Source organism: Aedes albopictus, chromosome 1 (genome assembly GCF_035046485.1).
Source record: "Aedes albopictus strain Foshan chromosome 1, AalbF5, whole genome shotgun sequence".
In the NCBI taxonomy this organism is placed as follows: Eukaryota; Metazoa; Arthropoda; class Insecta; order Diptera; family Culicidae; genus Aedes; species Aedes albopictus.
This window is the reverse complement of record NC_085136.1, coordinates 54342916-54369624: the sequence shown is the minus strand read 5'-3', so window position 1 is coordinate 54369624 and position 26709 is coordinate 54342916. Positions and strand designations below refer to the sequence as shown.

Sequence of the window (26709 nt, the reverse complement as noted above, 5' to 3'; positions counted from 1 at the left end):
TGTATGTCCTTCACTAATGGCGATGGTGCACGAGTTGCAGAACAATCTGTACGCAAATCTTCACTTATGAAGCACAGATCGAGTACCCGGTAAAGATCGAGGATGCATGCAATGGCATTGGAAAAGTTGATTCGAACAAACATATATTTGATGGGTTCTATCTTGAGCATCAACTATTGGCAATTGAATTTCTCGACGTAGGAGAGCTTAAATTTATTTTCAAAACCCCAAAGTACATGAAAAAATGGGACTGTATTCAAAAATGCCATTTGCAGCAGTTTGAAAAATCCATTCTATTGAATTTTGTTGACGGCAAAGTTCTGTTTTCTCATCAGTCTTATGCTGAGTATTTTGTTGCGACTTTTCTGTGGGATGATTTTACTAACTTGAAAAGCATTATTAAGAATGTTTTGTTCTATTTCAAGGGGATAAGAAGATTTTTCATAAAAATAATTGAAAAAAATTTCAAACTCTTCGTTCTTGGAATTGCCCAAGAGATGTCTTTTGTTTCTGAAGATGTTGTTTTCTGGGCTTGTGAAAGTAATGCCATAGAGTTGTTGAAATATGTGCTTTCAAAGATATTTCTGTTTAGGCCAAGGGAGACCAAAATGCTCCATGTTGCCATCGAAAGTGGCAGTGACAAAATCTGTTCCTATTTGATCGATGAATGTAAAGTGCATCCAGATGTCAAGTATGATGACGGAAGAGCTTCTCTTCATTCAGCCGTAATATATGGACATAGAAATTTAGTTCAGTTGCTGCTACGTAAAGGAGCTGATATAAACATTCGAAATACAGAGGGATGGTCAGCTCTGCATTATGCCGTTCATCACAAACAAACTGCCATTGCCAAACTTTTGATCGATAAAGGCATTAACGTGAATTCCCTAAACAAAAATAAATGGAGTGCGTTTCATATTTCCTGTAATAATGGTGATGCTGATATGACAAACATGTTAATACAGAGAGATGCACAGCTGGATATACAGACAAACGAAGGAAAAACTGCTCTTCATTTAGCTGCGGCAAGAGGACACACAGAAGTTATAATCATTCTGATTGAAAATTTGATCAAACACAATCCCTTGAGCAGTGTGATCGACATTCCATTTCAGATAGCTGTTAGTTACGGTCACAATTCTGTAAGAGAAATGCTAATCAGCAAATTTCCCGAACTAAATGACATTGCAGCCGATGTCGACGATCCTCTAATCCACATTGCAGCTAAGGGAGGAATTGTTCAAAATGTCAAAAGATTGATAAACGATGGCGCCAATGTTGATGCAATGAATAAAACAGGGCATACAGCTTTGCACCTTAGTGCATCTGCAGGTCACCGCCATGTTGTTGAGTTGTTGCTTGATAAAGGTGCTATGGTGAATGCAGTTGATATGGATAAATGGACACCGCTTCATTGGGCCTGCCAGTGTGGTCATAAAGATGTTGTGGATACATTACTTAGAAGAGGTGCCAATATTGACGCATTGACTCACAATAAAATGACAGCACTTCATAAAAGCGTTTCCATAGGACACTGCGTTATTGTGGATTTACTGCTCAAGAAAGGTGCAAACATAGACGCTGTTTGTGAACATGATATGACGTCACTGCACTTGGCGTGTCAGAATGGTCATAGAGACGTTGTGGAGACATTGCTCAGAAGAGGTGCCAATATTGACGCAGTGACTCACAGTAAATGGACAGCTCTCCATGTAAGTTCTTCCAAAGGTCACTGCGTTATTGTCGATTTACTGCTTGATAAGGGTGCAGAAGTCAACGCTGTTGAAATAGATAAATGGACACCGCTTCATTGGGCGTGCCAAAATGGTCACAAAGATGTAGTAAAGACTTTGATTAAAAAAGGTGCTAACATTGACGCATTGAGTCGTGCGAAATGGACAGCTCTCCATGTAAGTGCTTCCGAAGGTCACTGCGATATTGTAAGTTTACTGCTTGATAAAGGTGCAAACGTGAATGCTGATGTAATCAGTAAATGGACGCCCCTTCATTGGGCATGCCAGAATGGTCATAGAGATGTTGTGGAGGTATTGCTAAGAAAAGGTGCCAATATTGACGCACTGACTCACAGTAAATGGACAGCTCTTCATGTAAGTGCTTCCAAAGGACACTGTGACATTGTCGTTTTACTGGTAGAGAAAGGTGCAAATGTAAATGCTGTTGACGAAGATAATGTAACGCCACTTTATTTGGCTTGCCAGAATGGCCACAGAGATGTAGTTAAGGCATTGATCAATAAAGATGCCAGTATTAAAGAAATGTTCCATAATACATTTATAGGTTTTCCGAGAAATGATTCCAAGCGAAACTACGTCAATATACAGTTACTGTTTGGTATAGGTGCAAATAAAAAGGATCTTGAACTAGATAAACGGAAACCGCTTCATTCGGCATGTAAGAATGGCAATAAAGAGGTTGAGGAGGCATTGATCAAAAGAGAAGTCAATATTGAAACATTGACTAACAGTAAAAGGACAGCTCTTCATGTAAGTGCTTCCAAAGGTCACTGCGATATTGTAGATTTACTACTTGATAGTGGTGCGAACGTAAACGCATTTGATATAGCAAAATGGACACCGCTTCATTTGGCCTGTCAGAATGGTCATAAAGAAGTTGTGAAGATATTGCTGAGAAGAAGTGCCATTATTGACGCACGGACTCACTGTAAAAAGACAGCTCTCCATGTAAGTGCTTCCAAAGGTCACTACGATATTGTGGTTTTTCTGGTAGAGAAAGGTGCTAAAATAAATGCTATTGATGAAGATAATGTGACGCCTCTTTATATAGCATGCCAGAGTGATTACAAAGATGTAGTGAAGACATTAATTGAAAAAGGTGCCAGTGTTAACGAAATGTCTCACAATAAATTTACTGCTCTTCATCAAAACGATTCCAAGCGTAATTGCGTCAATTTAGATATACTTCTTGGCAAAGGTGCAAATATGACGTCTATTGAAATAGATAAATGGACACCGCTTCATTGGGCATGTCAGAAAGGCCATACAGATGTAGTGGAGATATTAATCGAAAGAAGAGCAAACATTGAAGCATTGACTGGCTACAACTGGGCACCTATTCATCTAAGTGCTTCCAATGGTCACTGCGCAATTGTGGATTTACTACTTGATAACGGTGCACACGTCAACGCTGTTGATACAGAACAATGGACACCGCTTCATTTGGCCTGTCAGAACGGTCATAAAGAAGTTGTGAAGATAGATATTGTAGATTATTTAATCGATAAAGGTGCAAACGTTAACGCCTTTGATAATGAAAAAAGGACCCCGCTTCATTGTGCATGTCAAAATGGTCATAAGGAAGTTGTGGAGATATTGATCAAAAGAGATGCCAATATTGACGCATTGACTCAAAATAAAAGGACAGCTCTTCATGTAAGTGCTTCCAAAGGCCATTGCGATATTGTAGATATGCTGCTTGATAATGGTGCGAACATTAACGCTTTTGATATAGAAAAATGTTCACCGCTACATTTGGCATGTCAGAATGCTCATAAAAAAGTGGTGGAGACATTGCTAAGAAGGCGTGCCAATATTGAAGCACTGACTTACAGTAAATCGACTGCTCTCCATGTAAGTGCTTCCAAAGGATACTGCGAAATAGTTGTTTTTCTGATCGAGAAAGGTGCTGAAATAAATGCCGTTGATGAACATAATGTCACGCCACTTTATATGGCATGCCAGAACGGCCACAAAGATGTAGTGAAGACATTGATTGAAAAAGGTGCCAATATTGACGAAATGTGTCACAATAAACTTACTTCTCTTCATAGAAGCGATTCCAAGCGTAATTGCGTAAACTTAGATTTACTTCTAGGTCAAGGTGCAAATATGAAGTCTATTGAAATAGATAACTGTACACCGCTTCATTGGGCGTGCCGAAAAGGCCATGAAGATATTGTAGAGATATTGATGGCGAGAGGAGCTAATATTGAAGCATTGACTGACTATAAATGGGCGGCTCTTCATCTAAGTGCTGCCAATGGTCACTGTGGTATTGTAGATTTACTACTTGATAAGGGTGCAAACGTCAACGCTGTTGATGTAGAAAAGTGGACACCTCATCATTTAGCATGTCAAAATGGCCATAAAGAAGTTGTGGAGGTTTTGATCAGAAGAGGTGCCAAAATTAACGCATTGACTAACAGAAAACGTACAGCTCTGCATATAAGTGCTTCCAAAGGTTACTACGATATTGTTGTTTTTCTGCTAGAGAAAGGTGCAAAGGTAAATGCTAGAGATGAAGATAAACTTACGCCACTTCATTTAGCATGCCGAAATGGTCACAAAGATGTAGTGGAGACTTTGATTCGAAGAGGTGCTAGCATTGAAGCACTGAGTAACGATAACTGTACAGCTCTCCACGTAAGTGCAGCCAAAGGTCATTGCGATATTGTGGATTTATTACTTGATAACGGGGCCAATATTAATGCTGTTGATAAATATGGACGCACGCCATACAGTTTGGCATTTAAGAACGGACACGTAGTTACAGTAGAGACCTTATCTAAACATGGCGAAATGTGCGGCTAAATGGGTATTTTTCCTTACCAACTTGATATTTGCGGGGTGGGAACAAAAGTTTGCGTTATAAGTCATTCTACGAGACGTTTCCGAACAGCTGATCGCAGAAGCGGCGTCAACTGACAGAAGTCCACGAACGTTTGTTTTGCTGGAATATCGTGTAATTTTCGAAAAGGTACTAGCTCAAAAAATTAAAGATAAGAGAAATTTGCGCAAAAAAAGGCTCAAAAGCAATCGAAGAAGCAATACAAAACTCAATAATTTATCAGGTATTTTTTTCGTTGCGATTGACTCGTTTAGAGCTGAAAAGAATTTCGATAAAAATTTCTCATATTTTTTTAGCCAGTTTGAAAAATTACACTTGGCTTGCGCGCAGTCCTTAACCATCATCAACCGGATGATGATTGAAAACGTAAGCATTACCCGAGCAGGAACGAATAACTGACACATAACCCATGTAACAATTCCATTGCTGATTGGTTTTGTTTGGTTTTTATGTGGCTGTCCATAAACCACGTGGTCATTTTTTTGGGACTTCTCAAACCCCCCCACAGTGGTTGAAATCGCGAAAAACACGATCGTGGCCATTTTGAGTGTGATAATGTGAAAATAATATAATGTGATGTTCTGCAAAGTTGTTACATATTTTAAGGAGCAACTTTTAATAACTTTTGATTTTTGATAAATTTACCCAAAAGTTAGATGAAAAATCTATTTTCTACAAAAGCAAAGAAAACTAAATGGTGTCTTCGGCAAAGTTGTAGATAATATCATGCAAAAAAATATTGCCGAAGAGACTTTTGCTCTATCTTTTGAAATGAGCGATATATAATAAATTTAGTATAAAAACCCCTTAAAACCTTGAAAAGCCACTAAATGCTTTATATCTCTTTTGGATTAGGTTTTCGAGGCTTCCGATGTTCTGAAGATTTTTTCATTATGTTATTGTGCATCTTTTTTCTTAAGACAGTGTTGCCATATTTTCATTGTTTCTATGTGATTTTTTATTTTTCCTATAAAAAATGACTGTTTTTAATAATGAGATATCTCGAAAAGTTGCAAAAAGTTGCAAAAAATTCAAAGCATTTTCGCGATTTCAACCACTGTGCCCCCCCCCCGCCCCGCGTGGTCATTAGTCCATACAAATTTTTTTATTTGTCCATACAAAATGGTCTTTGGCCAAACCCCCCCCCCCCCCCCCCCCCCTTATGACCACGTGGTTTATGGACAGCCCCAATCAGGGTTTTATTACAGCAATAATTGAAACTCCCACTTTTATGACTACTTTTATGAAAACCATTGATGAAATGTTTTATAGTATATTTGAAGATATCCATAAAGTCAGATTTCAAGAGTAAACAAAACTCTCCGATATGTAAACCTTCTGGTATTCATTATTACCATCATAAAACTGTTCAAACTCTCAACAGATGGCGATCCGTTCGATTAGTAACGACATCGGTTGGTGAAAAAGCAGAAACTACGACACTGCTAGGTTTATTGCGGTCATCATAACAGTAAAATTGCTTTCCTTTTTTTCGCTAATTATGGTCGTCGCCATATTTAAGAATTAGCTGAAGTGAATTGAAAATAGTTTGTTTTGCTCAAATTGATAGTTTGCCGCCATTTCCATAACATGCCCACATAAATTATCTCTCTTAGCTTAGTTTTCTTGTGATTCGAGATAATTTTACTAAATTATAGCGCATTTAGTTCACCACTGGACTATCGCACTAGTTTTTACGAGTGCGAAAACGCTAATAAAAGTGCGCGATAGCATCAAATCAACTCGATGTCTTCAGAGCACTTGTTCACCATAGATTGAAGAAATAGTGCGCCGAAGACATCAACCTGATTTGAGGCAATCGCGCACTTTTATTTACGTTTTCGCACTTATGAAGTCGCAGTTCGCAGTCCAGTGGTGAACTAAATGCGGTATAACAAGTTGATTTATTTCATTCCAAGATGATAATATTCACTCTTTTCGAAGCACATTAATTTAATGTTTCTGCAACCCCAATATTCACGGTAAAATTGAATGCGCACAAGCTTACCAACACAATAGTTACTAAAATATTACTTTGAAATGATCGCTTTCTACTTATGAATAATGTATCCTCCTGAACTTTACGTGCCATCGAAGAAGCATCTCTGCATCTTGAGCTGTCATAATTTTGTTGAAAGAAAAACAACAACAATTATAATAACCTCCTTTCGAGAATGGAAAAAAAATCAACTAGGTTTTAAAACAGTTTTATTGCTACTCTTAATGTGGTTTGGAAAACCTCTCCGAGAGTGGTTCACTTAGCCGGAAGATACTCTTAATGAGGTTATCAAGAGTTTTTAAGGCTTAAATCAGTTTCATTTCAAGTTTTTAAAAATTGGTCATGTAGATCTCTTATGGAGCTGAGCAAAACTTAAAATGTTACTTGGGAACTGCAGCATACCAAAATCTGGTATGATACCAAGACGAGTTATTGGTCGGTTATCCAGGTATTGAAAATAAATTATTTGCGTATTTTCTAGGTATTTATAAAATACCTCGACGAGTTATTGATTTGGTGTTGAGAACTGCTTGAGGTATTATTCAATTAATGAAAAATCACTATTTGTATGGAAAAATCGCCGATTATTATTAAGGTATTGCCATATCTTTTTATTTATATTTATTTATTTAATTTCAACTGACCTACCTGGTCTCATTGAAATACTTATAACTAATTGGACTGGACTTATACAACATTACTTGAATCAATAATACTAAACTCGGAAACAAACATCGTTACAGCGCGCGGACGAACTTAATTTAACAATCAACATTCGTGGGTTTACAACACAAAAACAAAGAAGTGAGGTCAGCAGCATATTCGGTTAGGTACATTTTTTACATTATTATTCTGGTGCCCAAACAGTGAAACGGTTCTCAAATTCACGATACTTAAGTCCTACAGGCCAAGTTGATTGATTCATTACCAAACACTTATGTTTTGAATCGAGTGCAACTTTGAATGAAATATAATCTAAATCATCCATTGAACATCCCTTGGGTAGCAATTTCCTTATTTTCACAGTTCTCCTATCACTGATATCAAGACATTCGCATACAAGTTGAATTACATCCTCATCCGTTGCGCGACAATCGATATGAGTAAGAAACAGAGAAAACGTATCATTTCGTTTGCAACTATGGTTCGCGATCTCGCATGTATCCCTAGCAGTGCGACTGGTTTTTGTTCCATCCAGTAGATGAGTGCTTGCGTTCGGAGATGATGATAGAGCAGTTGAGTGCAGTTTCTCGCTGAGCTGTATTTGATGATGTGGTCCTAATGTAGCAAGGGTGTCGAAGATCTCTTCCACTTTAGCTTTCAAGTCCGCAATATCCGATTCAATTTGATTGTTTGGCCTAGTTGCGTCGTCATCGATCTCTGCTGATATGGAATTATCTGCATCACGGGTCGCGCAATAATGATCCAAACAAGTATCACACATCCACAAAATATTTTTCGTGAACAATGCACACATAGTCGGCTCCGCTAATCCTACACATGAAGCGTGGAAACGTTTGGCGCACTTGCCTTCGCAAATTGTGTACCGATCATTTTTGCGATCTATAGCGAGTGTACACTTGTTGCACTCCATGACTGCCACTCACAAAGTGTAATGGCTTTTGGCGCAATTGTCGGCCTGAATAATTTCAGTTATTCGGTAGATTTAACGACTCTTCAGAGCTTTTTAACAAATTAACTTTATCACAAGCGGATTCTTGGATTGACAACGTTTCACGAGGAACACATAGAACTATTTTCCGCGATAACAGTCAACAGTAATTAGCTGGCAATCAGCAGGGCAAAAAAGACGTACAATTCGTGATAGGCATACTGATGTCATTATTAACGTGTTATGCACAGAATACACATCAGTTATTATTTTAGGTATTTTACCTCTTATGTCTTCTTAATACCTTATTTAGGTTGTAGGTACATATTCGGTTTTCCATACCTGAGTTTGGTATTCTTCAGCTATTTTCTCCTGCTCGGGTAGAGCACAGACTTCTGTCGTTTGACTAGCCTCATAAAATAGACTTTTGTCCTTACATGTTCTTCATCTCCTACACGTACACTCAGCGAAGTTAACTACCGAAATTTATCAAAATACCTTATGAAATTTAGCCATAACTGTAAGGTATGGATGCCATAAGAATGCCTTATGAAAATTTAACATGCTTATTATGACCTAATTACACTAGTTTACAAAATAAAACGAAAGTCGTGAACTTCCGTCAAAGACCAAAATTTTTGAAGCATAATTTAGCGCTGATTTCGAAACCGTGCTTCATAAAATTAAAAGTAGAACAGTTTTTTTAGTTTTAGCTCAATATTGAGTTTTACAACTTTTTAAAATATGGAATTTAATAAAATTCAAAAATCTTGTGTTTTGTTCAACCAAATTTAAAACTTTTTCCATAAATTAAAAGTTGAATATAATACAATTCGATCATCTGAATGCAGGTTTTGCGTCAGGTTGATGAAATTCAAGATATTGGCGAGTTTTGGGGACGATCTCCTTGAATTTTAGCAAATTTTCCAAAAATATATGAAGGAATGTATTTTTTTCAATAAGAAAAAAAAACACTTCATTTTCTTGAGGTTTGTGCTAACGTAAGAACCTCGACAATACACATAAGATGCGACGCGAGACAGGACACAACACTTATAGTTCTTACAACAAATTAAAAGGATTTAAATTTACCTTTTAAGTCGACCGGTTTCGGGCTCGACGTTGCCCATCGACAGGACGATGTCCGACTGATTACATGGTATGTAGACGATATCTTCGCTGTCGTAAAAGAACGATATCTGTCTCAGGTACTTGATCTGTTGAATTCCCAACATGAGAGCATAAAATTTACGCTGGAGAAAGAGGTGGACGGGAAGCTGCCGTTTCTTGATCTGATGATCTCTAAAACAGAGTAAAATAGATTAAAATACGCAATCTACCGGAAACCTACCTCGACAGACAGGTACATTACTTCGGATTCACACCACTTTGGTGCGCAACAGCAAGCAGCGTTTCATTCCATGGCACACCGTTTGTATAATATCCCTATGGAAAGAGAGGATTTTGTGGAGGAGAGATATTAAATTCACCGAGCTGGGGAGCTGAATGGCTACGAAAAAGAATTCGTGGATAAAATCCTCCGTAAACACGAGAGGAAAAAACACAGAAAGAATGCCACAACACTGAAGCCGGAAAAGAAAGAAGTAAAAAGAATTAGTGTCCCGTTCTACCCAAAAATCTCCAACCCCGTTCAGGAAACCCATAAACACCATGGATTTCAGGTTGTGTACAAAATTAACAACACGTTGAAAGACCTGTTATGCAACTTGAAAGACAAGGTCCCAGCGGAGGAAAAATCTGGGATCTACCAAATACCGTATCAGAGCTGCCCTGCGGTGTACATTGGACAAACTCGGAGGAAGTTCAAAATTCGCCTTCGTGAGCATAAACACGCAGTCGAAAATGAACGAACCAATGAATCCAGTGTAGCAGTACACACCACACATTTGGACCATGCTGTGAATTGGGAGAACGCTAAGTTGGTGAAGAACGTTAGAAAAGCTGCAGAACTAAACGCCTGGGAATCTATGTACATCGCCACAGCTGATCGCCCTCTCATGAACGAAGACGATCATCCAATACAATCCCCCCTCTTCAATTTGACTAAGCTGAGAATTCAGTGAAACAACAACAACTTCGACGAGTACTGTGCGCAGTACGATTGTATTAGTGCTCCATGTAATCAGTCGGACATCGTCCTGTCGATGGGCAACGTCGAGCCCGAAACCGGTCGACTTAAAAGGTAAATTTAAATCCTTTTAATTTGTTGTAAGAACTATAAGTGTTGTGTCCTGTCTCGCGTCGCATCTTATGTGTATTATAGAAAAAAAAAAAAACAATTTAAAAATTCTTTCTCAACGTTTATTTGACATATCATATGTTGGCGAGTACAGTAAAAAATTCAGTTCAATCGGAGCATTGATTACGGAGAATGAGATGTGTGAAGTGATCGACGTTGCTTAAAAATAGAACAAAAATCGATTTCAAATCATCAACCTTGTATGGAAAGTCGAAAAAGTTTCCGCTCTACTGTAATATTTTTCCTTCGCGTTTTCGAACTCAGGGCATGATTCTACACCAAAAACGATCATCAGTTTACTGAGTTCAAAAATGCTGTAAACTGTTACATAAGATAAACTTATGAAAAGAGCAGAAAAATCGTAAAATGATGCAGACTGGAATCGATCCATGTACGTCGAGATCACTGAGCTCGTGCCCAACCCACGCGGCTATCGACGCTTGAGAATATCGTGTTGCTAAATGTGTATGAAAGCCAAACTGTGAATCGATTTTGCGCCATAAACCGACATTATGAAATTCATTCTAGCCGTTATGAATTGTTTGAAGGCCATTTCATAAGTTAGACCTTATGGTAATCTTAGGTTTATTTGCCTGAGTGTAGGGAAATATAAAGTAAACATTATTAAATTCCTCGTTGTGGCGATGTCGGGGTAAGAATTATAAAGATGTGTAACTGCGTTCACATGGGTCAGCAGGAGTGAAATCATTTTATTTTGCATGGCGAAAACCATCTAAATTCGAATTTCTCGAAATGAAAAGTAAGGAACTCAGCCAAAGCATATAACACAATGAATTAGTTTGTGTGTCGGCCACTCTGCGTTGATCGTCCACTAAATGCTTTTCTCAGATATTTGTAGGAATATTGTTCAAGCCTCCACGTCTGTTCTCAGTGGCGCAAGCGTATCGTCGCTTCCATTATATTAGGTGCACTCTCATTGAACTTATATCGAAGACTACTTTATCAAGAAGACATGCAACTCTGTTATTTTCCCATACTAACGGCAAGCGCCACCGACGGCACCGTCGCCTGGTGAGCTAATACCCCGGACAGACATGTGATAGTGTGATTCCTGTACAACGGTACGTAGTGTTAAGAAAATTCTAACAAGACTGACTTAAACTGAGAGAATTTTCAGTATGGCACTCATTTCAAGCGCAATGAATTAACTACATCGGCTGTTTTCCTACTCTCCGCATCGACCAATGTGGCGCTAGCTTCTATGCGCGAAAAACCGCTAAAAGTAAATCGCAAAAATATTGTATGGCGAATAGCATCTAAAGGCACATTTCTCGAAGGGGAATACATTATTCGAAAAAATATTTGGTAGTGGTTGTGCATAATGGCAACCACTATTATGCCTACCAAATATTTATGTAGGAAGAGCTTTCTATTTCAAGTAATTCAAGTTTAGATGCTTTTCGCCATACAAAATTAAATGGATTTACTCCTGCTGATCAACTGTGGTTGCGCGTCAAGCGGGTAGTCCATTGTACAGTGATTCTTGTATCACATGTGTGTCATAAGTATAAGGTGATACCTTTGTGTAAAAGTATAAGAGTGTATTGGTGCGAGTATGAAAATTTACACACACTATCATGAATAGTGCCACCTTCATCCGGGGTGGCGCTGCTGGCAGTGACTTCCCGATTTTGCTGCAAGTCTTCTTGATAATGTGGTCTTCGCTTATATTTACTAGTGCTTTGCGTAACGAAGCCGTCCGGTCGTAACAATTTCAACTGTGTATAGAACCGTTCTTCTGTTCAATGTTAATATTGTTTTTAAAATGTACGTGTCTAGTGTAAGCAGTAATATATACTATGTTAACTATATGTAATCAATGTTGCATTTAAGTAAACTGTGATAACGACTACTATTTTATAAGTGTAATTTGAATGTTTGTACGTTCTGTGATATTTTGGTTGTCTATTTGTCTGTGGTGGTTTCAGGTAGACAATATTATTACAACAATAACATTACAACAACAATAATAAAATCATTTTATAATAAACAAGAATAGCGAACTGTGCTGTTTAACTATGTTAAGTGAAATACCACAATCACAAATATGGATGCGGTGGGATCCTCCACTCACAGACAACTAGATAAAACAACTAGAGAAAAAATCTCAAAAATACATTGCCCAGTTTATACAGGAGGATTACGAACCCAACATTCGATTCAACATGGCAGCCAATATTTTTGTTTTGTTTGCTTAATTCATGGAAAAAAAGCGTTTAAACCATCGACATTGCTTCGTGTCTCTTTATCAGAATCAATGGACTACCCGCTTTGCGCGCAGCCACAGTTGATCAGCAGGAGTAAATCAATTTAATTTTGTATGAAATACAAAGCTTTTCCCGAAAAAATATTTGGTAGGCTTAATAGTGGTCACCATTGTGCACAACCACTACCAAATATTTTTTCGAATAATGTGTTCCACTTCGAGAATTTTGCCTTTAGATTGTATTCGCCATACAATATTTTTGCGATTTACTTTTAGCGATTTTTCGCGCATAGAAGCTAGCGCCACATTGGTCGATGCGGAGAGTAGGAAAACAGCCGATGTAGTTAATTCATTATCAAAAACAACAATTTCGTTTGAAATGTGTAATTTCCGAAATAAGCACCAGCAATACCCGAGCCACACACCCGAAAATCAGGAGCAACTTAGGATAAACCGACCAGAAAGTGGGTACCAAAACGCGCCGTACCAAAAACGATGATAGTGAGAGCGGCGATGTACCGAATTTGACAGCTGTGTCACTCCACTGAGTAGTACATACAACCACTAGTAGCAACAGTTGTCGAACTAACATTCCTCCCCTTCCTCGGTTGACCGTTAAAGTTAAAGTTTGAGCTCTCGAACGTGTACAATGAGGATGGTGGGAAATCCCAAGCCCCAAGCATATTGGCACATAACATAAATGGAACTCCTCAGTCAGAACGAAGGAAAAAGTTGCAATCTTTTTGCAGCACGCGGCACGGGTATATCTTGTTTAGAAGGCATCGAACTGTCATTGTTGGCAACCAGGCCGCCAACGCGCACCTTCCGTCATCGACCTCACAGCGAAAAACAGAAGGTGAATGAGGTATGAATGCGGCCAAATTGTAAGTAAAAACAAAAATAGTCTAAAAACGAAGAGGGAAAAATGATAAACATACTGTTGAAGTGCACGCAGTTACAATTTTCTAACTAAAAAACTAATCAAAATAATTTAAACTACACCGATTTATACAAATTTCTACAGACAGGTATTACTCATGAATTATATTGTCGGGCCGCCACCAAACCGGACTTCGCACAATGTAGTCGCGACGCGACCCAACTCGCGACGTTTTTCAATCATGTCAAAGGTAGTGCGCATCCTTCCCGTTGTTGTCAGCAACACAGCGCACTAGATGCGAAACAGTTGCGACGCTTGTGGACCAAGAAAATGACAATTTTTGATTGAATGTCGGTCTTGATTCCAACCGGATAGACAATAATACAGTTCTACTTAAAATTAATTATTGTACCGACTTTTCGAACCCTCTAAGCAGAATACCCTCTTCGAATGAACTCGCTGTGAAGATATTATTATGCTACTTCTATCCTTACCAACAACTCATGCCTTACATAATCACGGTAAGCTAAAGTGGATTTCTTATAAACTAAAATTTTAAAATTATTAGAATCCGACAAACGACACCATTGAAGACAGACGAATCGTTCATCATTGGCTGTGACGCCAATGCGCATCACACGGTTTGGGGTAGTACGGATATTAACAGTCGAGGTGAGTCACTATTAGAGTATCTGTCTTCGAACAATATAGACATTTGTAATAATGGTGATAAACCTACTTTCTTAAATGCAATCAGACAAGAGGTCTTGGATCTAACACTGTGCAACGCTGCAATCTTTGACAAGATCACAAACTGGCACGTGTCAGATGAGATTTCTCTATCTGATCATAAACACATAATCTTCAATTGGAACGGTGGAGATTATTCTAGAACTGCATTTAGAAATCCCAGGAAGACAAACTGGGATCAATATGTGGAATTGTTGAATTCGCATTCATTTACAATGGAGGAAACTATCGATTCAACCCAAAAGTTGGAATCATTTTCTCAAAGAGTAAATGAAAGTATCATCAATTCCTTTAACAGCAGTTGTCCCACCATACAATCGTCTTCTACTAGAGACGTGCCATGGTGGAACTTTAAACTGGATCGCCTAAGAAAATTTTCTCGTAAAATGTTCAATAGAGCGAAGCAAACGGGAGATTGGACTCAGTATAGGAAAGCCCTGACTGAGTACAACAACGAAATTCGAAAATCTAAAAGAAAATCTTGGGTGCTGACATGTGAAAACATAAACAGTACTCCTGTAGTTGCTAGACTACAAAAAACGCTTGCAAAAGATCATGCAAATGAATTGGGAAATCTGAAGCGTGACGATGGAGCTTTTACCAAAACTCCTCGTGAAACTTTGGATTTAATGATGGAAACCCATTTTCCAGGTTCGGTTCTAAGTGTGGATTCCAATGATACTATATCTCTGGAAGGTGAAGGATGTCCTAGTATAAACTCAATGGAGTCAAATAGTACAGTAAACACCGCCTCAGATTTAGCTGATGAAATCTTCACGAAGGCCAGAGTGGAAAATGCGATAAGATCTTTTCAGCCTTTTAAATCTGCAGGAGTTGATGGGATATTTCCAGCACTGATTCAAAACGGAGAAACGGTGTTGGTTCCATCACTAATTGAGATGTTCAAGGCTAGTTTGAGATTGAATTTCGTTCCATCAAAATGGAGACTTGTAAAAGTTATCTTTATCCCGAAAAAGGGGAAACGAGATAAAACGCATCCGAAAGCATATAGACCAATTAGTCTTTCTTCAGTTTTGTTGAAGACTATGGAAAAGGTTTTGAAGGATTTTATCAATTCTTCTTACATAAAAGAGCATCCCCTGTCTGACTTCCAGTTTGCTTATCAATCTGGTAAGTCAACGGTTACGGCACTTCACTCGCTAGTAACAAAGGTGGAAAAAACGTTTTCAGCAAAAGAAATAGCTCTATGCGCCTTTTTAGATATAGAAGGAGCATTTGATAATGCCTCCTATTCATCTATGAAGCGTGCCATGGAGAATAAAAACTTCGACCAATGTATCATACATTGGATTCATACTGTGCTTGCAAAAAGAGAAATCACTTCTGAGCTGGGAAGTTCTTCTATAACAGTAAGGGCAACAAAGGGTTGCCCTCAAGGAGGAGTCCTCTCACCACTAATGTGGTCCTTAGTTGTAGACGATCTTCTAAGAAGCTTGAAGGAAAGAGGTTTCGAAGTTGTGGGCTTTGCAGACGATATAGTCATAATAGTGAGAGGAAAGTATGACGAAACTGTTTCGGAGAGAATGCAAAGGGCCCTAAACTATACACATTCATGGTGTATTAAGGAGGGCCTTAGCATCAACCCGTCAAAAGTCGTAATTGTCCCTTTCACTAGGAGAAGGAAGATCAACCTAAAAGCTTTTCGGCTTGGAGGGATACATATTCATCCTAGTGATCGAGTCAAGTACTTAGGTTTGATTCTGGATGCCAAACTGAACTGGAATGCTCAAATTGAGTCCGTGATCGGTAAGGCAACAAGTGCGTTCTGGTTATGCTCCAAAACTATTGGCAGGAAGTGGGGCTTGAAACCAAAAATGATAATGTGGATTTATACTGCCATAATCCGCCCAAAAGTGACGTATGCTTCGTTTGTCTGGTGGCCAAAAACAAAAGAGGCTACCACGCAATCAAAGCTTGCGAAAATTCAACGTCTTGCGTCCATTGCTGTTACAGGAGCGATGCGTAGCACTCCATCAAAAGCTTTAGATGCGATTCTCAATCTGCTACCTTTGCACGAGTACGTGCAATTAGATGCAGAAAAGGAATTGCTGAGACTTGAACGAGTTGAAAAGTTTATGCCAGGTGATCTTGTAGGTCACCTGAGCATTTCACAATACTTCCAAAATAGGCCAGTAATGAAAATGATTAAAGACTGGATGAAACCTGTGGAGAACCATGATGTTCCTTACAAGTTGCATGAAACAACTCGTGCAGATTGGGAAGTCGGAGGTCCCACTGTTCGTCAAGGATCAATCAAATTCTATACAGATGGCTCAAAAGTTGGAATAAAAACGGGAGCAGGAATCTACGGCCCTGGAATACAAACATCAGTGGCGATGGGACACTATCCTACGGTGTTTCAAGCAGAGATTCTTGCTATTTTGAAATGCGCAAATATCTGCCTTGAGAGAAAATACAGATATGCAAATATTTGTATTTTCTCAGATAGTCAAGCTGCACTAAAAGCATTGTGCGCTTACAAATGTACTTCAAAGCTTGTCTGGGAATGCATTCTTTCACTGCGCAGGCTGTGCCAAGGGAACTCAGTAAACTTATACTGGGTTCCAGGTCACTGCGGCATTGAAGGGAATGAAATGGCAGACGAGCTTGCTAAAAGTGGTTCCAATTTACAATTTGTTGGTCCAGAACCATTCTGCGGAATATCAAACTGTACAATTAAAATGGATCTGAAATGCTGGGCTGAGCAGAGGGTGATATCCAATTGGATGGATGTCAAAAATTGCAATCAGTCAAAACGATTTATAACACCAAACGCTTATAAAACCAAAAAGCTCTTAGAGCTCAACAAGAGAGCTCTATGTACATACACTGGCCTAGTAACTGGACACTGTCCGAGCAGGTATCACTTGAAAAATATTGGCCAGATTCAGAGTGATATCTGTCGTTTCTGTAATACGGAACGTGAAACCTCGGAACATCTGCTTTGCAGTTGTGGTGCTTTATACATGCGCAGGCAAAGATTTCTAAATAGTGGTTGCTTGCAACCCAGTGAGATCTGGTCTGCAGAACCTGGGAAGGTCTTGGGGTTTATTAATTCCATTGCACCTGACTGGGAGACGACGCGTCGTGGCAGAAGCTGATTACTTGACACATGGTAATTAGCTGGCTAGATGCGAATATCAAAACGGGACATGCCACAAAAGTTCAGCTTATTGGACGCAGTGGCTTAAATTCCCCAACAGGGGAGGGAAAAAAAGAAAAAAAGAAAAAAAAAAAAAAAAAAAAAAACTTACTAAAGGGACTAGACGTAAGTCTAAAATTGATTATCCTATTTCCATATATTTCCATATACTAAAATTGTTTACCTCCTATTTGTATCCGCAACTATTTTTTATCAGGAGAATTATAATCTGCCGCTGAATTACGCTAAGTTCTCGTGTATATCTTGCGAAGATTATAATCCCGGAAATCATCCCCAATCCGTTGGCCGACCGCCAACAGTCATTGATATTAGTAAATAAAAAAAAACATCTGATCCAAGCAGTAGTTCAGTTTTAGCAAAGACCACAGAAACAAAGATTGGCAGCTGCCCAGACAACCAATAATCGTATAACATGTTGCATAAGATGATAAAGTGGAGGCCATATGCGTGCATGCCTCCATTTAGGCGCATGTAAAATGTACGCATATCGCCTCCACTTTAGCATCGTATTTAACATCTTATACGATCACTGGTTGACTGGGTGGGACTTGCACAGTACTTGCTGCTTTCAACCTGGATACTGCGAAATCAATCCGTTTGAAATTGACTTAGTTATGGCGATAAGTGCTCAAAATAGGTACACCTATCCAAATGATACAAGCCCCTACTTTTCTGTAGGATGGAATCGCAAAAGAACAGTTGCTGTTGGAGCTGTGACAGCTCGATGGAGATATTTTGACAGCGGTGAATGAAGATAGCTGGACAACCGCACACTGGGGCAGGATTGAAAATACACGGAAGTTAAACATCTTGGGGTAGCTTTGGACAAAAGACTGAATTGGAATTCTCATTTAAACAATGTTTTAACCAAGGGTACCAATGCTCTTTGGGTCTGCAGCAAAGTCCTAGGAAAAACCTGGGGTCTTAGACCTAACATGATTCACTGGATCTATGCTGCAATAGTCTGGCCTAAGATTACTTATGCTTCACTTGTTTGGTGGCCCAAAACAAATGAGGTAACCTCTCTAAAGAAGCTAAGTAAGCTACAAAGACTTGCGTGTATATCTATGACAGGAGCAATGAAAAGCACTCCATCAGTTGTTTTGGATTCCCTTCTCAATATACTCCCAATGCATCAATTTGTTAAGGGCCCATATAGCCGAGGCGGTAAACGCACGGGTATTCAGCATGACCATGCTGAGGGTGACGGGTTCGATTCCCGGTCGGTCCAGGATCTTTTCGTAAAGGAAATTTCCTTGACTTCCTTGGGCATAGAGTATCTTCGTGCCTGCCACACGAAATACACATGCAAAATGGTCATTGGCAGAGGAAGCTCTCAGTTAAAAACTGTGGAAGTGCTCATAGAACACTAAGCTGAGAAGCAGGCTTTGTCCCAGTGAGGACGTTACGCCAAGAAGAGGAGAGGAGCATCAATTTGTTAAACTACAAGCGCCAAAAAGTGCCCTGCAGTTTATACGTTACAATAAAGTCCTAGACGGGGATCTTGTTGGACATTTGAGGATCATCAAAGACTTCAAATTAAACATGGACATAAAAACAGTGAAAGATTGGATGATAACGAAGACCAACTATGATGTTCCCTTCAAAGTGGTGAAACCATGCCCGAGCAGCGGAGAATAGCAAATTGATAACAACAAAATCACATAGCTTGTTTTTATATCATAGTTTGTTATTGTTAACTTATCAAAATATATCTTTTAAATAACATGTTTTGTTGGACCATCTTATTTTGTTATGTTCAAGTTATTGGGATATATCCACAAGATAACATTTCAATAATATATTTTGTTGTAGAACAAGTTTAGTTATTATTCTTCTATAGAGAATGTACAAATATGTGATAAACAATAACACAACAATAACAAGTGCACAAATTTCCTGTTATTAGGTTGTGATTGATCTAACAAAACATGTTATTGAATTAGTCTTCCAGGAACATTTTTTGTTATGATATTTGTTATTTTGCCGCTTATGACAGACAAGTTTATAACATATGTGTTATATAGCATAATATGTTATGCTAATAACATAAAAATTACTGATTCCAGTATTCAGTTATTAGGCCAAAATAACATAATTTATTATGGTGTTGATATTTTCTTCTGCTCGGGTGTCGCTACCCGAGCAGAAGAAAATATCAAAATAATAACAACGGAATCACAAAACCTGTTTTTATATCTCGGTTTGTTAATAATAACTTATTAAGTCATCACCGTTCCATAACATGTTCTGTTGGGCAATCTTATTTTGTTATGATCGTGCTCTTGGTATATTTTCTTTAAATTACATTTCAATAACATGTTTTGTTGTAGCACAAGTTCAGTTATTATTGTGTCATTGAGACTGTACAAATATTTGATCAATTATATTACAACATAACTAGCTTTGCAATCAAAACTATACCATTCGAGATTTTCATTGTTCACAGCATTCCGTGAGGAACTGTAAGAGTGGCTTCGTGGCCGTGCGGCTAGTGTCACCAAGCACTTAGTCGCATCGTGCTAGGAGCGCGGGTTCGATTCCCGCCGCAGCTATCAGGAAAAGTTTTCGGCTGTGCCACTGGGCGTTGCATGCTAGTCTGTTGTCTAGTGTCGTGCTTTCTTCAAAGAGCAAATAGCTCATTGAAAGTACTCAACGTGTGTCTGTGTCTTTAAAAATATTATTTTGTCATCAGTTCCTCTTCTTACTGACATTACATTTTAACTGTGACAGAGCCAACTTATCAGCCTTTTGTTTTATAAGCACTTTGAAAAGTATACCTGTTTTTTTGTCCCAGTTTCAGTTAGGTATGAATACGAAAATAGAGAGTGTAATAGACTGTTAGCAATTTTATGAAACATTTTGGATCAACTGGTGGAATTCAAGGACGAACAACACATTTTCGACAAAAATGTAAAAAAATAAGTCATCAAGAACTCCGTTGATTATTTTTAGACATTTTATTTTTATTTATTTCACTGCATCGAGCCCACTTAGATTCACTTGGATAAATGTGTGAATCAATGAGGTAATTAATCTTATAAATGAACCACCTAATAAAGGGTATCAAAACGACGGTAGTTTTTCATCGTAAGTTGTTTGGAAAATAAACGAAAACTATTGTTTCTCTCTGTTTTCGATAATAAATCGCTTGCGACAACAATAGCGTCCCAATTATGAATGAAAAATTTAACAATAGATCCTATAGTTGCGTATCCCGTTGAATGCATATGGGACTTTGGAGCAGCAGAAAAAAGGCAATTTTTGTTTTCAGATTGTTATCAATAACGTATTCATATCAAAATTTGTTATTGAAATATTTCAAAAATTCGCTATTATTAAGTTGTTATTGAAACTAACAAAACATGTTATTAAACTGGTCTTCCAGGAACATTTTTTTTGTTATAATTTTTGTTATTTTGTCGCCCAGTCAACCAGGCATCGTATAAGATGATGTATAAAATGCTAAAGTGGAGGCGATATGCGTACATTTTACATGCGCCTAAATGGAGGCATGTACGCATATGGCCTCCACTTTATCATGTTATGCAACATCTTATACGATGACTGGTTATCTGGGCGCTTATGACAGACAAGTTTATAACATAATATGTCATGTAAATAACATGAAAATAACTCTTTCCACTACCTAGTTATTTTTCCAAAATAACACATTTTATTATGCTGTTGCTATTCCCTTCTGCTCGGGTATGTTTGGGATGCTGGTGGGCCAAGTTTACGTCCAGGTTCTATTGTATTTTATACTGATGGGTCCAAGATTGGAGAAAATACTGGAGCTGATGTTTTTGGCCCTGGTATCAGTAAGGCTATACCAATGGGATGCAGTCCCACTGTATTTCAAGCGGAAGTTCAAGCCATCCTAGAGTGTGCCAACAGAGAAGGTACGTGATCGCCCAGCAGTAAAGGAGGTGAAAGTTGCTGCGGTGATCGAAATTGTCTGAGGATGGCTGAAGAAAAACAGTAAGCCGAAACGTCACAACGTTAAACCAATAGTTATCATTGGCTCACCGAGAAACATAAATAAAACAGATAATTGTGCCAACATTTGTCTGAAAAGAAATTATAAGTTTGCCAAGATCTGTATTTTTTGGACAGTCAGGCGGACAGTAAATGCGCTAAAAGCTTTCACTTGTCAATCAAAGCTAGTGTGGGAATGCAATATTTCTCTGAAGCAATTGGCCAATAGGAACGAGGTAACTTTATACTGGGTGCCCGGTCATTGTGGAATTCTGGGAAATGAAAACGCCGACAATTTAGTCAGACAGGGTGCGGCATCAAGCTTTGTAGGCCCTGAACCTTTCTGTGGAGTTCCTGAGTGTGTTCTGCGGATGAGCATGAGCATGAGCATGAGCATAGATGACCGCACAATTCGTAGTTGCTACTCCGTGATTGACCAGAGAAATCGAAATTGCACAAGGAACCAATGAATAGGGCTTGGGACTAGCTTACTATTCTCAATGTACACAGTTTGAGAGCTCTCAACTTTAATAAGGTCAATAACGGCGCCGGCCACGTCCTTACGGTCATCGAGGATGGAAGGGAATGTTAGTAAGACAAACGTTGTTATAAAGACCGCGACTCGCTGCATCTCCACGTTTGTCTCAGGAAGGATTTTTTTGTTAGTAGGGTAAGGTACATTGTCAGTCCGGGAGTCACCTATGGTTGGTGATATGATTTGACAATGGATCAATATACACAAACCGCCGTTAACAACCGACCACTTTTCGACGCAAGAACTAGCCAAAAAGCAAATTCTATTGCGCGTCTCCACTCCACTAGGGAGCAGAAACCTTTAGTCTATTCCACACAGAAATACACTGAACGCGACTCACTTGTCGGCGCCCGGATTTTTTCTCGACCGGCGAACCCGAACTAACATTTTTCACTCTTTTGTGTAAATGCAAAAAATGAAAGAAAATATTTATTATCAACTAAAAGTGTATTGGAAACTAGCGCCGATGGGAAGCGAAAAATTCGGAACCGACTCGAACCACGGCGCGCGCACACTCGTCCCGTCGTCGGAGCCCCGCAGAGAGAAGAGAAAAAAAAATCGCAAAAATCTAGCAAAGCCAGCGCGCGAAGCTTTGCTGCTGCCGAACTACCGCACACTCAAAAAAAAAAAAAAAAAAAAAATTGTCCAGAGGTGTAGGATAGATAAATAAAGATAATGGCGTTTCAGGTTTTGATGGTATATTTTATTTTATAATAACGGTAAATGGAGCACCGTGGTACAATTAAAAAGAACATTTTTAATGATTCAAGCCCACTTTCGAGTTCGAAAGAAATCGCTCAAGAAACTTCTTGAAGTTCCGGCCAGGAATTTTCTACGGCGACTGTCATTTGAACTGTCATTGCTTCGCAACTGCGTACTGCGATCGAAAGAAGAAAACTGTTTTCTTGAGCAATTCTGGCAAAATATTTCCCATGCTAAGTTTTATTATTCTATCTTAGAAATTACTTCAGGATTTCCAAAAAAGTATAATTGATACTTGAGTTGAGAAGTGACAAACATTTTTGAAATATTTTCATATAAATTCACATTTATTTATGTCAACTAACAAAAATGTTCATATTTGCTTCATAAAGTTCAACAAAAACTATGCCTAGCATATCTAATAGTCAATGCAATACAATTATTCTTGAAAATATTTCATCAAAATCGTATAGAAATGGCTGAGTACATAAATATTTTGATTTTTTCTTTGAATATATGGCTGTACGCCCTTCAAAAGGGCCTAACTCAAAAATGGGCCCTACGATTTTTTTCAAATTTTGCCCAGACATGCATGATAGTCATAGAAAACAAATGGTGCACACCGATTTTTATTTTATAATAACGGTCTGGGGAGCACCGTGACAGACATTTGCTCAGTTCGTCGAGCTGAGGTTGATTGGTACATGAGAATCGGCCCTGCGGGCCTCGGATGGAATGTCGGTTTTTCGAGCCGTATTTATACCCTTCTTATGGGTGTAAGAAGGGTAAAATTAGAACCCGGTTCTCATAAAAATAAACTATATAAGGAATGATTGAAACACTGAAGTACGCAATGAAATTCCACAATTCGTAGCCTCACTTTCGTTACTAGATTTCTAGATTTTGAGAGATTTCAATTTTTCAAAACCAAATCAGGGACTAATGAACAGGCCAACTAAGAAATTCAATTTGATATATAAATTGAATATTGTTTGCTATAATTTCTTTCCACCGCCACCAAACAAGCGCTTCTTTATATACGAGCATTTCGTTCAAGCGTTTGCTATTGGGTATTTATGCTTCAAGTTGATCACTGAAATTCTTGGGGAAACAAATTTAAGCGTGCAATTTATAGCCACTTGATATTCGCCAATCATGTTTGGCGCGGCGCGTGATCAGATTTGTGAAAACTGTTACGAAGAACGGTCGTTTGGAGCGTGGCAGAAAACAAAACTGGTTGATGGATGCAGTCGGCTATGACTAAGTTAAGCGGTGAGATGTTCTAGTATTACATATTAGTATCCATCAACCTACGCTAGTGAAAATAATTTTGTTAATTGTGTTTATTGAAGTGAAAGGTAAGATATCCAGTACACAATATCGAATGATGCTCAATTTGCATCACACGTTTGAGATCGGAATATACTGAAATAAAGAGTGGTACATATTCCCATTGTGATAGAATAATTTGTTGATGTTTTTTCTTTATTTTTTAGATTTGAAGTTGTACTAATTAGCCACGGCAAAGAGAAGACCTTATCGCTTCACCTATAACAAATTAGGAGAAGAACACTACACGTAAGTATTTCACAAGTATTTCACAATTATTTCACAATGATGTCATCGAGTTACTTAAATCCAGTATAAGTAAAAGAGCGTTCCTTTTTCTTGCCCATTTATACCACACCACTCCAATAAGATGATGCGCTCAAAAGAAATAAAAAACTGGTTCGGACAACTCGAACCAAAAGCCGCGGGGGATTTTTGTTACTTTTGTTCATAGATTATAGGTTCTATCGGAAACGAATGACTAAATTTTGAACAGCCGATCGAAGCAAGCCATGTGCGCGGATGTGCATACAAATTAGTCTGTTACTTTTTTTTTTTTGGTTCGAGTGGATTTTTGGTTAAAAAAAAGCGAAATTGCAATTCGGATAATGATCTATGCAGTGGAACCTTATCGAACCAACATTGAAAAATTAAAATAAGTGAGAACGTATTGTGTTATTGTACCGAAGTGGTGAAGCCCTAGTTCTGTGTATAATAAGCTCGTAAATCATTACTCAGTGTCGGTGAAGTCGTTGGGATACCAAACAAAAAGGAAATGTGACCTCGCCCGGATAACAGCTTTATTCAGGAGATTTATTATGAAATAGTTGCGATTCATCTGGTGGAAAGTGCAAATTAGTTCGGAAAACTCTGGCTAGTCAAAAGTCTGCTTAAAGAATGGTGCGAATCTAGAGTGATATGAATAAACTGCAACATCCTTGCACTTTCAATGGCATGGGCAGTGAGATCTTTCCGATTTGATTCCTTTGTTTAGAATTACGTTACATGATTGATTGTAATTCTTATTAACATTTGAGAGATTATTGACGGATTTCGGGGCCATAATTTATAGTTCCTTTTCATAGAGCGAGTTAAGGCGCTTAAGTCTAGGCACTAGGGCCAGGACACGGAGTAAACACCTTTGTTCCACCCCAGGGTCAAGGACTAAGGGGAGTCATTCCCAAGAAACATTACTAGCTGAATAACAGTTTCTTAAACAAAAGTTTGCTTAAGAATGGTTTGATCCACTCTTGTGCAGCAAAAATGCACAGGGGATTTTTAAGAGATATTGAGGGTGTTAAATGAAGCTTAGGAATTATGAGAGTCTTCATGGGAAATCTAAGTAACAAGTTGGACATTTAAGGAGAAGTTTCGGATTTTTCAGAGATATTGAGGGTGTTAAAGGAAACTTATTAAGAACGAGAGTCTTCATGAGAAATGATGCCTAAGGGAAATCTAAGCAACAAGTTGGACATTTTAGGAGAAGTTGCAGATTTTTAGGGAATGTTGGGGGTTTTCGGAGATATTGGGGATTTTTATGGAACTTCGGGGATTTTTAGGAGATATTGAGGATGTTAAAGGAAACATAGGAATCAAGTCGGACATTTTAGGAGAAGTTGGGGATTTTTAGGAGATATTGGAGATTTTTAGGAATCATTGGGGATTTTTGGAGAACTTTGGAGATTTGTAGATGTTGATGATGTTAAAGGAAACTTTAGAATTATGAGGGTTTTCATGGGAAATTATGCCTTTGTGAAATCCAAGTGACAAGTTGGACATTTTAAAGATGTTGTGGATTTTTAGGGAACGCTCGGGATTTTTAAAAGATATTGAGGGTTTTGAAGGAAACTTAGGAATCATGAGGGTCTTCAGATGATGTCTTAAGTTGAGGAATTTATGAGATGTTGAAGATATTTGAGGATTGCTAGTTGAGAGATTAGAAAGTATAAACGAAACTTAGAAGTCCTAAAGTTCTTCAAGCTAAATGATGCCTTTGAGAAATCTGGCAAGTAGAGGATTTTAATGAAAGTTTGGAGATGTTTAGGAGAAAGTGGGAAATTTAAAAGAATGCTGGGAATTTTAATAGACCTAGGTAATTTTTGGGAGATATTGGGAAGGAATCATGGCGGTCTCCATGGGGAATTAAACTCTTAACAATCACAGCACAAAAAAGAACAGCAACAATAAAGCCAGATCGGTATCGATTTGAGTGCGCCAAAGGCGAGGATGCACAGAATACACTGTGTAAAACGCATAATGCGAAACCATATAGGTGAAAATTTAAACTAATTAATAACATCTTCATAATCCCGCCCTTATTCAGCCTCAAGTATGAGATTGAAGAAGGGCAGCTGATTGTCTCGGAGAAACACAAGGTCCACCGCGCTATTGCTCCGGTTAGCACAGTAAGGGCAAATACTGTGGAGGGTGCCCTGGTACTCCACAGGCTCCGTTTGCGATTAGGTTTTTATAAGACCCCCCCTAACCATTTATTCCTAGGCACGGTAAGCGTAAAGCCGCATCACACCATGAATTAGGGGTCACCTGATTAGTGGATTCCTACCACTGGAACAGGCGGTCCGTAGTGCTATTCTTAGCCAGTTGAACTAACCGCTACCGACACTACACAGCTATCTAGGCTGATCGGG

At 38.5% G+C, this 26709-nt stretch overlaps 3 protein-coding genes across 3 annotated transcripts in view; 2 read left to right on the top strand and 1 right to left on the bottom strand.

Moving 5' to 3' along the window:
- LOC115256758 (uncharacterized) overlaps positions 1-26709 on the bottom strand; it is a 398127-nt gene that overhangs the window by 110482 nt on the left and 260936 nt on the right. The gene's annotated exons all lie outside the window — the stretch shown is intronic.
- LOC115256759 (serine/threonine-protein phosphatase 6 regulatory ankyrin repeat subunit B-like) lies at positions 221-5676 on the top strand. Its single transcript, XM_062844569.1, has one exon. The coding sequence runs from the start codon at positions 237-239 to the stop codon at positions 4566-4568; it is 4332 nt and encodes a 1443-aa protein (XP_062700553.1). The 5' UTR covers positions 221-236; the 3' UTR covers positions 4569-5676.
- LOC109398866 (uncharacterized) overlaps positions 23830-26709 on the top strand; it is a 37966-nt gene continuing 35086 nt past the window's right edge. Inside the window, exons 1-2 of the mRNA XM_062844554.1 lie at positions 23830-24090; positions 24229-24310. The gene's annotated coding sequence lies outside the window, so the exon portion shown is untranslated. The remainder of the gene's footprint in view (positions 24091-24228; positions 24311-26709) is intronic.

What these genes read in the sequence shown, in the direction of transcription:
- LOC115256759 (XM_062844569.1), top strand. Translation starts at nt 237, where the DNA reads ATGAAAAAATGGGACTGTATTCAAAAATGCCATTTGCAGCAGTTTGAA.